This window comes from Pempheris klunzingeri, chromosome 17, assembly GCF_042242105.1.
Source record: "Pempheris klunzingeri isolate RE-2024b chromosome 17, fPemKlu1.hap1, whole genome shotgun sequence".
NCBI lineage: Eukaryota > Metazoa > Chordata > Actinopteri > Acropomatiformes > Pempheridae > Pempheris > Pempheris klunzingeri.
Genome location: NC_092028.1, coordinates 10,250,555 through 10,265,699, shown reverse-complemented (window position 1 = coordinate 10,265,699; position 15,145 = coordinate 10,250,555). Strand labels below are relative to the sequence as shown.

The 15,145-nt window shown below is 43.6% G+C and overlaps 1 protein-coding gene across 1 annotated transcript; it reads right to left on the bottom strand.

Moving 5' to 3' along the window:
- Window positions 1-347: 347 nt before the first annotated feature.
- evplb (envoplakin b) lies at window positions 348-14,413 on the bottom strand. The gene is made up of 22 exons (XM_070848161.1): window positions 14,263-14,413; window positions 11,304-11,403; window positions 10,872-11,026; window positions 10,556-10,679; window positions 9,963-10,094; window positions 9,825-9,866; window positions 9,564-9,725; window positions 9,029-9,136; window positions 8,787-8,882; window positions 8,563-8,673; window positions 6,926-7,072; window positions 6,643-6,797; window positions 6,439-6,536; window positions 6,161-6,333; window positions 5,889-6,067; window positions 5,338-5,476; window positions 5,032-5,225; window positions 4,773-4,923; window positions 4,581-4,664; window positions 4,353-4,472; window positions 4,152-4,244; window positions 348-4,010 (listed from the first exon to the last, which is right to left on the bottom strand). The coding sequence occupies exons 1-22, from the start codon at window positions 14,301-14,303 to the stop codon at window positions 519-521; spliced, it is 6,096 nt and encodes a 2,031-aa protein (XP_070704262.1). The 5' UTR covers window positions 14,304-14,413; the 3' UTR covers window positions 348-518.
- Window positions 14,414-15,145: the final 732 nt, after the last annotated feature.

Here is a 15,145-nt window from a genome sequence, read left to right as displayed (position 1 = left end):
TGAGTCATATTTAATCTGTATCCTTAATCCATCATCTCCAAGCGTATGACTCGCTAGGGTTTACGAGCATTGTATACTAATATATTACCGTGTAGCCTTGTGGAGCAAGTTGTTTCTGGAAATGGAAAGATGTGCGTCATAAGTTGTATATCCCCCATATCCCCCACCGAATCACATGAGACCATCATGTGATTCTCAATACTCTCAATCATTGAAATCAACTCAATTTAGATACAAATATTCTTGATTATGTGTTGTGATATTTTAAATAACAGGACCGAAAAATGAATGTCTGCTTATGGAGTTTAATAGCCCAAGAAGGATTTAGCTTAAGAATCCTGTAAAATAATTAATATATAAAACAAAACATTACCCTAATCTTTCCAGCAGACCCAAAAATACCGTTGACAAAAACAGAACCACATGTTCAGTTTCACCAAAAAAAACATCAAAAAGTGTATAAATAAAAGTGCCTTCACTTTCACAAACATGAGCTGGTGCACTAAAAAAGGTACATCCTACATTTTGTTATAGGAGGAACTGAACCGATAGTTTGAGTACGATGGGGTATTTGTGGCATCAGTAGAAGCTACAGGAAGCAGCAGGAGCCCCGTGCTGATGTCTTTCTTACATCGATCCATCGCTTGCTTGTACGATATCTTCTCTTTAGTGATGGGGTCTACCAGCTCTTTTGTGAAGGAAGCCTCATCTTGCAGCTCATCAGCTGTCGTGCTGTCAATCAGATCGGTGGCGAGAGCTTCCGTGACAGTGAGGCGGCCCGCTTTGGCGGGATTCACCAACCCACCAGTCAGGCACTGCGCTTCCAAGTACCTCCTGGCATTTTCTTGGGGTATGTACCCTTTCTGGGCTGCCTGTCCCACTGCGAGACGCTCTTTGGTAATAGGATCCTCAACTCCAGTGAAGGCCTTCTGGGCATTCAGAAGCTTGTACATCTGAGCCGAGTCAATCAGACCATGTTCAGCTGCCTTGTGGACAGACAGTTTGTCCTTTTTGGTGAGATCAATGATTCCACCGGAAGCTGCTTGTGCCTCCAGCAGCCTCAGAGCTGTGTCGGCATCAATGAGTTTGCGGGTCATAGCACTTCTCACAGACATGCGGCTTTCAGTAGTGGTGTCAAAAACACCAGAGATGGGGAAATGCTCATCAACTGCTGAGGCGCTCAGATTGCTCAAACTGCCACTACGGTGAGTGTTGAGGCTGGTGTAGGAGGACCTCAGGGAGCTTGGCATGGAGTTCAAAGGAGAGGTTGGGGAGGTTGTGGTGGGCAATCTGGGAGCAGATATTGGAGGAAGGCAGGGCTTTCTGGTTTCCCCCACAACAAGGAGGGCAAACTCAGATATGGGCATTTTCCCTTCCTTGTAGCGGATCACGTCATACTGGGTCAGGTGACCAGCCCTCAGGGCATCCTTAACAGAGTACTGCTTCCCACTTTTGCGATCCTGCAGAATTGTTGTATCCCCATCTGGACCTGTTGAAGTGATTTCCTCCCAGTCACACTCCAACTCCGACAGGTGAATGTACTGGGTGCGATCAATCAGCCCCTGCAAGTAGGCATCATAGGGAGACATGTCTTTACCAGTTTCTGGATCCATGATGGTGATCTTTGTGGAAAGATTTGTCTCTCTGGTGTGGGTTTCAGACTGGTCCTCTTTCTTAATGCTGTTCTGCAGCTCAATGATTAGCGTGTCGTTCTGGTGTATTTTGTCTTTTTCGTTAAGGATCTCTTTCTCCAGCCGTTGCAATTCAGAGGATGTTTTAAGACTCCTCTGCCGTGCCATCTGGTTTCTCTCGCTCATCAGCTTGGACTGTTGCTGGAAGGTTATGGTGATGTTCTGTCTTTCAGACTCTAACATTTTGAGCTGTCTGAGGAGCTCCTCCTTCTCTCTCTGCAGAGCATCTCTGTTGGTGATGAGAGACGTTTCCTCCTGAGAAGTCACAGACTTCGATGACTGCAGATGGGTTATCTTGATGTTGATGTTCTGAACATTAGCCTCCTCGTCATGCCTGAGATTTCTTTCCTGCGTTACTAGGTCCCTTAGACGTTCCCTTTCAGCTTCCACTGCTGGGTCTTTCTCTACACGAACGATTTCTCTGTAAACAACCTTTTCAACTAACTTCTCCTTTTGCAGAATTTCCAACTTGAGCCTCAGGTTGCGGATTTCTCTCTCTACATGATTGATATTCATGCCCTCAGTCTCCAAGTCAGCACGTATGCCATCAGTAAGCTTTTCCAGCTTAGGGTCCCTCTCCACTTTCAGGACTTCCTCAATGATAATCTTTTCCTCAATTGGCGGTGGAGTATTTTCTAATTCAAGAATGCGAGATTTGATCTGCCTGAGCTCTGACTCGACTTGAATCTTCCTCTGACGATCATCCATCTCAGCCAGGATGCTCTCTTTTTCTTGAACCATGGCTCTGAGCTGTCTGACCTCCAATTCAAGCTTTCTACGGGCCTTCATTTCATCGTCCAGGTTTTTGTTCAACTTCTCATGCTCCAAGATCTGCTTGGGGTCTTTCTGAAGACGCATCACTTCCTGCATTACAATCTTCTCCTCTGGCTTTTGCCTTTCAAGGACAATGTATTGGTTCTGTAGGTCAAAGAGACACTCCTCCAGACTGCGGCGCTGCTGAACCTCCTCCCTCATGTTCCTCCGATACCTGTTGGCTTCTTTCTCGAGAAGAGGATCATTCTCATATTTGATGACCTCTCTATTGACTAGTTTGGTCTCAACTTTGGATTTTTCAGCTTTCAACTCATCTCTTTCTTTACGTAGGCGGGTAAGCAGCTCTAGAGTGGTGTCATAGTTGACTTGCAGACGGGAGACTTGGTTGTTCAGCCTTTGCAATTCCCTAATGACCTCTGGGCTTTTCTCCTCTTTGATCACCTCCTGGGTCACTTCCTTGTACTCCACTTTGGGCTTCTGAGTGCGCAACGTGGTCAGAGTCGCCATCACAGTGTTGATTTCTTTCTCCAGGTTTGTGCGGCTGCGGCTCGAATCCTGCAGCTCTTTCTTCAGACGCACCAGCTCGACCTCTGTCTCAGGATCCACTCTGTAGATCTCGTTGATCACCTCCTTCACCTCGACTTTAGGCCTGAGCTTGCCTACTTCATTATAATGTAGCTGAAGGGTGGTCAGGTCCTTCATCAAGATGGTGTTCTCATCCTTCTCCTCTTCCAAGGCCATTTGTATTTTCTTCGACTCCTCAAGTGTCTCTGGATCTTGCTGTACTTGTTTCACCACCTTGCTGACTATTTTTGGTTGGATGGTAGGAATGAGCCTCTCTAGTGTGTTTATCTGGCTCCTCCTGCTAAAGATGCTATCGTTTATCGACTTGCACTGGGATTCCTCTGCTGCAATGTCACTCTGCAACATGAGGAAAGCTTTCAGCATCTCTGGATCCTTTTCAATTCTCACCACTTCTTTCTTAACAACCTTCTGCCTGATTTTTGGTTGCTGCTGGGCCAGAACCGTGAGCTCTGTTTTCACTTGAACTGCCTCGGTATCTCTCGTTTGAAGCTCAAGTCGTATCCTCTGCATCTCGTCTCTAATCTTGGCGGCTTCTTTGTCAAGCTGCGGGTCTCTCTCATATTCAGTCAGAACCTTGGTCACCAGTTTGGGTTCAGTTTTGACCAGCTGTGTTTCCAGTTTAATAATCCTCTCATTTAAAATTTCTATCTCTGAATGGGTTCTTGACCTCTTCAATGCTTCATCCTGGATTCTATTTTTATGGGACTGTAGTTCCACCTCCAGTTTGGGGTCACGGTAGTATTGCACCACCTCTTTCTCCTCCAACCTCTCCACTCCTCGCCTGTTCTTCAGAGACACAAACCTCTTACGGTATGTTTCCAGGTCTTGCTCTGCTTGCAAGCGCCTGGCAACCTCCTCACTTAATTCATTTTTCAGACTATCACTCTCCTCCAGGTTTTTCCTCTGGCTCTGAAGCTGTAGATGCTGACTGACGACTACCTGACTAACTTTTTCTTCATTCTGCACATGAATAAAAGGGCAAAGGAGAGAGAAGGTCACCTCAGAACAACTGACAATGATCATTTTGGGCAGGAAACATCAGGTATGATTTTACTATTACAGAAGAGCTGTGGGTGTAATTTCAGTTCAATAATATCATACCCTGGCCTTAATGTTCTTCACCATGCTCAAGTGGCTGAGTAGCTGGTCATTCTCTGCAGACACCTCAGAGGAAAGGTTCAGCACATCTTTCTCCTGTAGTAGAGGCAGACGGCAAAACGTGTTCAGAAATTGAAAGAGACAGCAGAGAATTGTCATGAGCTCTTAGTTGTCTATAGTTTAGGTGGTTATCTATAACTGTACCATTCTCTGTACAGCCTGAGCCATAGTCTGACATTTCTTTGGGACAGATTCATCATCGTCGTCGCCGTCATCATTGTCATTCAGAGTGCCACGGTAAGTGTTAGATTTGACCTGATACTCCTGAAAGGAAATATATTTTGAAGGATTAGGTGCTTGGAAGTTCATACGTAATCATCTTTATTTAAGATGGAAATGGGAACTGGGTATAATCACATTCTCCGAACTCACATTTAAGATGCTCTGCAGGTCACGGGAAAGAACCTTGACTCGGTCTAAATCAGCTGATTTCCTCTTGATATCCTCCATCACTCTCTAAACAAGATATGTACAAAAGAAAACCCACATGAGTGTAAACTTATTGTTGAGACAGACTTGAGTTAGTTTGCAGTTTAATATAAGTAAAGAAATATTTCCAGTCACCTTCTGAGAGTTCAGCTTGGCTGTTATCTGCTCCTCATCATCAGTAGGTTTGACCTTATTATTGGGCAAATTGACCAGGAAGAAATCCAGTGACTGAACAGCGTTCTGGAAATCTTGGTTTTTACTGGTGGCTTCCTGTATGAGAGCAGACCTACAGCAATTTATGAAGAAAAACATATTTATCAGGATGTCACAGAAGTTAATAAAAAACACACAAGCACAGACTGTTACAGCAATGTCTTCATCTTTTTTTACTCACCTGTCCTGGAGCTGATTATTGACAGTCGTGTAACGGTTCTTCAGCTGTTTCACCTCATTCTCCTGCCGGCGGATGTCAGGACAGTATTCACTGAAACTCCGCTGCAGGGAGCTGCATGCCTGCTCTGTCAGGTCCAAGTCTTTGCCTAGTTTATTCAACTCATCTTTCTTCGAGGCAACATCCTTACGCATAACCTGTTTGGAGAAAGACCAGAGATAAAGAAAGAACAAACTCTTTCACCACATATGAACCTATCCTGAAATTGTTCAATATTAGCCTTTTTGGCTGCATTATAAAGTAGAACACCTGCAGCTCCTTGTTTCGGCCCAGCAGGGCATTAGGTTGATCAAGAATGGCGCCATCTTTTGCCAGCTCCTCCTCAGACTCAGAGACGATGCCTTCAGCGTTCTGCATCTGCTTCTCCAGGAACATGGACGCTGTAGCTCTGGTTAAGAGGAAAGAGACACAGGATGTAACAACAAAAAGTTAACTCTGGATAGAGTTTTTCAAAATAAAGATGTGTACACTTTTTTTACAATGTGTAAAACTGATTAAAGACTTTTTTCTGAACAGTGCAAAAGACAATCATGAGATACTGCTAACTGCTAAACTACTGTTGTGCTAAACAGTAAATGCTAAGCTACTGTAACAGCATCAGAGAAGAAGAGGAGAAGAGTCATGAAGTCAAACTGACATTATACAGCAATATTTACCTAAAGTTTGTTAGCTTTAGCCTGCTGTAAGTTAGCAAATAGTTTAGATCGTTTACATAGTTTTGCTTTAAATGCTTTAATAACTTAAGAGTTGTCCTAGAAAAAACATTGCACTGTGCTGTAGTTTCGTACTGATCTTCTTACTTTTTTTTATAAAGATCAATGAGGGTGTTGATGTCATCGATCTTGTTGCTGGTAGCGCTGAGTTTGAGGGGCAGCGTGGAGGCAGTGGGTCCCAGGGGTTTCTTGGCCAGAATAGGCTCCATCTCTCTCTGGATTGCAGCCTTCTCAGACTCCAGCTTTCTTACAGTCTGAGCAGATTTCTGGAGAGCAAGTCAAATGGTATTACTGATCCCGACAATACAGACACGAACATGCTACAGACCTAGGCCATATGATAAAAGCATAATGTTCACCTCGTGCTCTTGCAGCCTGTTGGTCAGGTCTTGTGTAGGGTCGCGGTTGTCTAGCGGGGCTCTAAGGCGACTCAGGATTTGTTTTTTGCTCTGATCCAGGGCTCTGTTGAGCTCATCTAGTTCACTGGCTAGCACTGCAGCTTTGGGATCCTCCGGAGCACTTTGCACAGCGGCTGAGGAGGAGCAAAGACAATGAAAAGTTAGACAAGCCCTTCTGTCATGATCGTGAAAGGGGAAGACAAGTTATGAGTGTTCTGTTAAAATGCTTTTCTTCTCACCTGCCTTCTGAGGGCGAACCACCTCCACAGTGGGGTTTCTCAGGGAGGCCATGAGTGCAGATCTGTGGCTCTTCAGGTTCGTCAGCGCTCTGTCCAGACTGAACGCACACAAACACAACGGTTCATTAAAATCCAGCACACGCTTTGTCTCTCTTGCGGTCATATATGAAAGGAAAGCACAGCGTAGGTGGTGAGATTCTGTACCTGTTTACTTTCTCCAGGGCCTCAGCATCAGGTGGTGGGACCATGAAGCACACCCCAGGGAGGGTTCTGATCTTCCCACTGCTGGTCTGAAGCTGCCAGTGCTTATTATCAGAGTTGGACTTTAGGATTAGCGTCTCACCATGCCTCACCATGTCCTGAAACAGACAGAGAAGACGATTAGGTAAAGGGGATAGCAACAAGAACATTTTGCTTTTCCTTTCAAACATTTGTCTCTGTTGTGTTTTTATTTTGAACACATTTATTTACTGCTGATACATCCTACCTCTTCATCCGCCCAGTCGCACAGGGACAGCGCAGTGGTGGATTGGTTGGGCTGCATTCGGCGTAACTTCAGAGGCACGACACTGCCACTGAGTTCCCTGAGGGCAGCCAGGCGCTCCTCATTCCTCTTTACTGCTGGTTCATCTCCCTGAAGAAACACCAAAAAAAGGTGGACATAATGAGCTACATCCCCCATGTTAGCATTCTTTGATTATTTAGGGGTGGAACTGATTCCATTTAAGGCAGCTTAGATCTGCAACCTGGGTTGCAACCTGGAGTGCAGCCTCCATCTTCACCTAAAGGAAGCTTGTTCCAAGAAGCAGGATCACTTAGTGTTAGTGAGGTTCTGACTTAGTCTTGGCTCCAAGCTTATTAAAAAGAGCTCCAGAGGTGTCGTAGGTCAGTTAGGAGTGATCAGCCGAGGCAGCAGCGGCACAAACTGTTCCATATCATTAAACTGTGTGACAATCAGTTACAATTTCCCAAAACTCACACCACCTGCACAAAATGAAAAACTTAATTGCATGAACATGAACACATTCAAATGTTACGTGTTAGTGTGGTTCTTCTCTTAATGTTCTTATTAAACATACCAGAAACTATATATCAATTATAAAATGTACACTACATGTTATATTAGCAGAGCTGTGAAATACACTAAATAATAAACATCAAATTTACTAATTGCCAGGACTTTTTACTCATAAGTCAAAATTTGGGACCATTCTTAAAAAACATTTTTTGGGGGGGTTTGTAAACACAGGCCATTTTCTGGGTTTGACTTTAAAAAGTTAGAAAGACAATCCAGTAAACCGGCTTTTTGGAACAGACCCCAGCAAACTGCAGGAACTGAACAAATGCTGTGAGTCAACACAGAAGAAGAAGAACCTGAACACTGCTAAAACTTGTAAAACTGAACAGGGCGCTTTTCACACACCCCAACACAAAGTAAACTCTGAGGTCATATTTCTCTAAAATTGTTCACTTTCACTCTTGTATACAAGCTAGTTCTTACATCCAAAAATATTCTCAAGTTCAAAATGTATCATGTAGAATTGGTTTACACAACATCTGGACAATTTTTTCCTTATTTTTAATGTATTTATTAGGGTGTAACACAAATAAATACCGAATTCTTTTTCAAGCACTTCCCATGAATCTACACTGTCTGCACTTACCAACATGGAACTAAAGTCTTAATGTAAATTACGTTTCTCTGATGTATCCCCTCTTCATCCTGCTCTTTATGTGTTTTGCATTTATGTTTCAGACAATTTCCATTATCATGTTCTTATTTACTGATTTACCTACTTGAATATCATAAATATGTGATTTTTAAAAAAAATTTCACTTAACACACAAAACTAATTCTATTCATGTGATCAATCATCATGTGATCACTTGAGTGTTGCTCCTAAAGGTTCCTCCTTCTGATTGAGACAAATGGCTCTGTCGAATGTAAAAAGTCCATTAGCTTTTCTTAATGCTAGTGATGCTCTAGTGCAGATCGAAGCTTGTTCAATTTCTCTACAAATGCAGCTGTGAACTACTCTTAAACCTGCAGGAGGTTTCACCGTTTCCATACTGGAAGACTTTCTGGAGCTGCACACAAACCTTGACATAAGAAAACAGTTTTACCTCCAGTGCCAGCAGGACCTCCGGGTTGCTCTTGTCGGCCAGAGACTTTGGGTCCAGAGTGGATCTGAGTCTCTCCAGGGACTCAGACAGCGTCTCTGCATCCAGCTGGAACTGCATTGAGCAAACAGCCACTTTTTAACAATGAGCTGAGGTCAACTGGTGGATTTGGCTGAAGAAATATTTTTAGGGTTAGTCACAGCGTGGCGTGATTAGAGGCTCTCTACCTTCCTGTAGTCTTCAATGTTGTCCAGGTGTATTTCCTGTGCTAGACACAAGTTGAGGAAGGCTTGCCACTCGGTCTGCACAGCATCTCTGTGTGCCTGATGAAAAGTATGTCTGATTATAATCACTCCAGATTGTTTCATTTCAATGTATTTGACCAAAACACATCCTGAGCCATCCCCCTATGATGATTTACAGTTATCACAGTTGTGTTTCTAATGTCTGACATGGCTGACTGATGTACCTTTATTGTTGGGCTGCCAGGGTGTTTCATTCCAACTAGATGGTCTCCTTCCTCCCGCAGCTGGTTGATCTCACTCTCATGTGCTAGCAGGCCGTTATTTTTGAATTTCTGTACATAGAACAACAGGAGGTGGGATGTTGAAAACCATAAGCCATAAGCAGTTGTTAAGATATTTATTTATTGATCCCTCAGTGGGGAAACTTTGCTGTTACAGCAGCTCAAAGGGACAGACAAAAAAAATAAAAGCACACAGTTAAGAATTAGAAAAATCAAATAGCAGAATATAATAGAATTAGAAAAATTAAATAGCAGAATATAATATAATATATACAGTGGTAAAAACCTATGTACACAAAAAAATGTAATTACAGAGACAACAACAATACTGTACTGCTCACACCGGTTAGATCACAAGCTGGTGCAACCGGCCTCAAGACGGAGGATTATGCTTGAAGGCAAGCTGACAAACAAAATTTTAATATTCTTTCCAAAGTCAACATTAGGATGAGGACACACGCTGTGGCTGTCCCCTCACCTCGTACTCCATGCGGACGCCCCGGGGGTCGACCATGCGATCGCTCCAGTCTCTCTGGAGGACCCTCTCCTGCTGGCCCGACAGGTAGACCAGCTCCTTACTGCATCTCTGCATGTAGTCGTACAGAGAGGCCAGGTGGCCGCGTCTCTGCTGGGAGCTCTCCTGCCGGACACAGAACACAAAATGTGAACAAACTACATATAAGCACGACCCTCTGAAGTTTCACACTGAAGACTTAAAGCCCCCCAAAAAAATACTCACAAAAAGTTTAGCATATTTCTCTTTGAGGGCATCGTACTGCTCCTACAAGCACAAAAGATGAAGAAGCAGGTAAAAGGTTCATCCTGCATGTAGTCCTGCAGAATACGTGTGTGTGTGAGTCGTTTTGTGCGCTGTTACCTGTGAAGTGGTGGTGCTGGGCTGCAGCTGGTCGCTGTAGGCCTCGATCGCCTGGTGCAGAATGTTGTGTTCTGCAATCTGCCTTTCAACATCTGACAGGTTGGGGCCATATGCTTCTGCCTTCAACTGTTTCTGTAAATCACACCAGCACAAGCCTGAGACACTTAATCATGAAGATATTCAAGACTACGCCTAAAAGTGCCTAAATGTCTGAAATGGTGATATTTTTTGATCTTGTTAAAGCAAATTATTATCTTCTTCTATCATTTACAATAAATTCATATGGGTCTCTGCATAGTACAAACCCTTTCATAGTTTTAGAATATTTTACAGTGTTGATTGTTATTATTGCATTGACATGTAAGCAGCATTTTAATGTGGTAATCGAGGTGGAGGTCATTTTTGCTTTACATGCTGTTGGGGAATTTAAAGGCCCCCAGAGAGAAGAACACTGGAACATTAGATCAGTGTTTCCGGGGGGGGGGGGGCGGTCACTGCCCTTCATGTTTTAGATGTTTGGATGCATCTGGATTTATATTCTTTATATCTTGTGCCCCTAAGATATAAAAAAAAAAAAAGCTGGCTGAACTGACCAGTTTTTCATCCAGCAGAGGGCCCCAGTCGATCTTTTGTGTTGGCTCCACATTTTGCACCTGGTCATACAGGTCCCTGTAGGTGGCACAGTCCTTGGCCCAGCGATCATGCAGATTTCTCACGCTGGAAAAAGGAAGACAGTATAGCATTTCAGTCAGTGATGAGTAAATGGGTGGAGAGCAATAAAAGGGAATGTGGAATTGACACTTTGTGGCTCCGTGGTATGAGACATATCAAGTTTTAGGTGTGTCTGCTGGCGAGCATTCAAGTGTTTGTGTGGTTCAGTTTGTCTGTGATGCTCCTGAATATACTCACTCTCTCTCTATCTCATTAGCCTGTGGGTGCTGCAACCTCTTGGACTTGTCCACATCCATGAAGAGATCCTTGAGCAGCCCCTCAGCCTCTGCCAGGTTGTCTGCGTTCACCTTCTGATGGATCGGGGCCAGATTGTTCGCTTCACGCTCTGTGTCCTACACAGGAGCAACAGGACGTGTTTGGATCACTTCTGGTGGTTTTCCTTCCAAAGTTAATTTAATATCACTTCATTTATATGTAGGAGAAAACGTGGGCTCCAAATCAATACTTTTTCTGTCCCTTTACCATCACAGAGATGATATACTCTCTTTCCACCACAACAGCAGCATCTTAATTACAAAGTGTAAGCTCAGTCTGAGCTTTCATTTATCAAGCCAGTGTTAATATAGTCAAGTTATGAGTCTCCAGCTTTGGTGTATGAGGACTTCTTACCAAAGTCAGCAGCTCCTCTGCTTGCAGGATATTCTTCTCTACTTGGTCTGCATTCTTCTGCATGCGAGAAATGAGCACAGCCAGGTCCGCGGCCTGACCCCTGGGTAGAAACACAGAAAGAGGATGGTCAAAGTGGCATCATTCTGTGCAGAATCTACTAAACGTGTCTCAGCAGGGTGTGAAGATGTTGGGAAACGAGTAGAAAGTCAGATATACTCTGACTTTCTACTTGACTAAACAGCCTGTTTTGTGCTTGTACTTGAATACTTAGACTAATTTTTTACATCAGCAAATCTGCTTTAATGGTAGATAGATGGGAAGTAGATTTTATTTGATTTGGAACACAAGAATTACAGAATAGCCGGTAGATATGTTGTTATGGCTCAATTAGGAGGAGGAGGAGGAGGAGGAGGTTTGGTTTTAGGACATCAGGATCTTTTACTTCAGTAAAAACAGCAGCACCACACTGTAGACATACTGCATCACAAATTAAAGTCGTTCAAAAGTAAAAGCACTAATGAGATGGCAAAACATGTGGAGTGAAACAGAAGTATAAAGTATCATAAATTGGAAATACTCAAGTTCAGTAGAAGTACCTGAAAATTGTACTTAAGTACAGTACTTTAGTAGATGTGTTTGTTTACGTCCCATTACTGGGTTTGAAATTTATATTTATATTAGAATAGGAGCTTTTCCCTTAAGATCATTAAGTTAATGATTGAAATGGAAAATAAAACAAATTAGATTCTTTCACCTGCTCAACACAATTCCTCAGTGGCACTCGTGTGAACATTTTTTGCGAACCTGTTTATGCTTTCTGGGCGTTTGTTCTGTCATTCCTCCTCCACTGTAACGTGAAAGCCAACTATTTATTCTGACACACCCCGAGCAGGACCCAGGAGATACATTATGCATTCCTGACTCCCATTAGCAGTCAGGAATGTTGTCCTTGTTCGTCACAGATACAGACAGCTCTTATCAAATGAACAATGTCATTCATTTCAGCTGTGACACCTGTAGGCAGACATTATGGCTCGTAGTAGGAGGAGTGCTGGACAATGATTAGTTCCTGCACTATATTACTCTTTTGCTCTCAGTGGTGGAGAGTGGCTAAGTACATTTACACAAGTCCTGTGCTTAAGTACAAATTTGAGGTTCTTTAATTTTGAGTATTTTATTTGGTGCCACTTTATGCTTCAGCTCCACTACATTTCAGAGGTAAATATCACGCTTTATACTCACTATGCTAATTACTACTCACTACATTCACTTGACAGCTCTAGAACATGATACTTTGTTGGAGATGAAGCCTCCCAACAGCATTAAAACGGTCGGTCGATTCACTGAGTCCGTTGACAGAGAGCAAATTCTTTTGAATTTTTAAATGCAAAAATCCATTTCGTGGTTCCAGCTTCACAAATGTGAAGATCTGCAGCTTTTCCACTTAATTACTTTCATGTATTCATAATAATTGTGAGGTTGGACTGTTGGCTGGACAAAATAAGCATTGTGAAGGTGTAACTTTGGACCCTGGCAGCAACTGTGACAGCATTCCTCACTGTTACAAGCCAAATAATCAGTCGAGCAAGTACAATCAGGAAACCGATGCATAATAATAAAAATAAGCATTAGCTGCAGTCCTCCATAAACAGCAAAATGTTGCTTTTGTATGTGTACATCAATAATAATAATCTAGTGATATAATACTGGGGGCATTTTTCTGATTATACTTGCATGCTCTTACATAAGTAACATTTTCAATGCAGGACTTGTGCTATTAGTACTTTTTATTTAGTAAAGGATCTGAACACTGCTCATTTACTCATGCAGATGGGTGACCTCAGTCATAGCCGAGGGCTACGCTCGGCTGAAGCAGACCTGATTCTTCCCATAATCGTGAACAACGAGCAACCCTGTACATCAGAGGCAATGTGAAAGCACACGCAAGGCACCACACCACACACTCACTGACTGACTCACTCGCCTCCATTCAAGCTCAAGTGTCAGAGTGGCGAATAAGACAAACAGACGTCGCAGCAGAGAGACCCTGCCCTGACACTCCCTCAGCCCTTCCTGTCTTCTGTCAGTAACAATCTCAACCCTGTGGCAGCAGGGCACACCCCGCCGTGGAGGAGCTCCACTGTTCAACAATACATGGCCCCTCTGGTTGCACTGGAGAGGAGATAACCTGCTTAGTCACTGGTGGAAATGGTTGCACAACTTCAAACCACCCGTTTATTACCACTTTATAAAACACGATGGGCAGCTGCAAGAGTAAACTCACTCCTCTACTCAAACAGCCACCTGCTGGGCTGCGTACAAATAACAAGCCACTCACTCCGTCATGCTCCTTTTCAGCTGGATTGGAGCATTAAAGGCGCACTGTTTACCTGTCAGCTCCATGAGTCACAACGCCGGCCTATCAGGTGGCACCAGATATGGATTAAGTGAGTCAGTAAACTTTGATGCTACACCCTTTGGGCAAAGACACAAATAAAAGTGCTGTGGTTAAGCGAAGGAGTCGGGCCAGGAGACGGGACTCAATGAAGCACACTGAACATGTGAAGTTACATGGTGGTATTATCAGAGTAAACACACGAAGGGAGGGTTCATTCATTTCCCAAAGCTTGTCAAGCTCCTTTGGCTATTATTAAGAATGAGTGGAAGGCAGGTATTTGTTTTCAGAAGGTACAGTGTATTCTAACAGGCAGGTCATTGTTGCTTTCATATGGTCCCCTGTGGTACATTTTACTGTCCAGGGAAATAAAACAGCCCTCTCCTGTGCAAATGGGATCATGGTACAAAAATGTCCGCAGGCAGCATGAAGCAGATTTCAGGTCAGCTCTTCAGCCGAAAAACACAGCGAGAGAGACATGGGATGGTAACATAAGATCAGGAAACCTGACACACACACACACACGCACACACACACACACACACAGAGGGTGACAGAACTCACTTGCTGATCTTTACAGGACTGTATTCCATTTTCTTCGACATCTTGGGAGACTGTCCGGGCCTGTGTGTGTTATCTGAGTCCGCGTGTGTTCCTTCCAACTCCTCACTCTCTCCTCTCCTCTTTCCGCTCACTCCTTCTTGTCTCTTGTGGTGTGTGTCCCCCCCCCCCAAGAGTTAAGGAACGTCCACCTGTCTCAGCTCCTCCCATCCCAGCAGGTGTGTCGTCGGGAAAAAGCAGCGGAGGAGAGCAGACCGGGCGGACCTGTTCCACTCTGCTGCCGCTTCACAGCCCACAGTCTGACCCTATATTCTAGGAGCTTTGAAATGTGCTTATTCAAAGCCAGATCTGGACACAGGTGATCTGGACACCCTGAAAAGAAATGCTCAGATGAATTATCTGCAGTTTCTGAACACTTTTTTTTTTCTTACCGACTCTACACCTGCCTATAGTGATGGTCTGACAGCTGCAGCTCTGCCATCAGCTCTAATAGCTCCATGCAACACAAGATGTGGCAGAACATAATAAAAAAAATTGCTTCCACACACGATTGTGGTGGAAGCTAGTAACTCAATGGCTGGCTGTAAAGATCATCATTAGCTCTTGGTGGTCATTTAGACAAGACAAGCACACGTCTGATTAAGATTTGTATGTGTCATTTATCACTATTTGTTGGTATAAGCTACATAATAAAAGACCAACAGGAAAGTTTGGATAAAGGGAGTATGAATAAGAAAACGAGTGGGTTATGATTTTTACAGCATGAGAATAGTACTTGTTTCAAACAGGATCATTTTAACAAAATGCAGCCAACTCCTGATGTGTTTTAATGATTTAGTTACTCTGCAACCTAAAGGATCAATACGCCAAAGAAGACCCAGAGTTG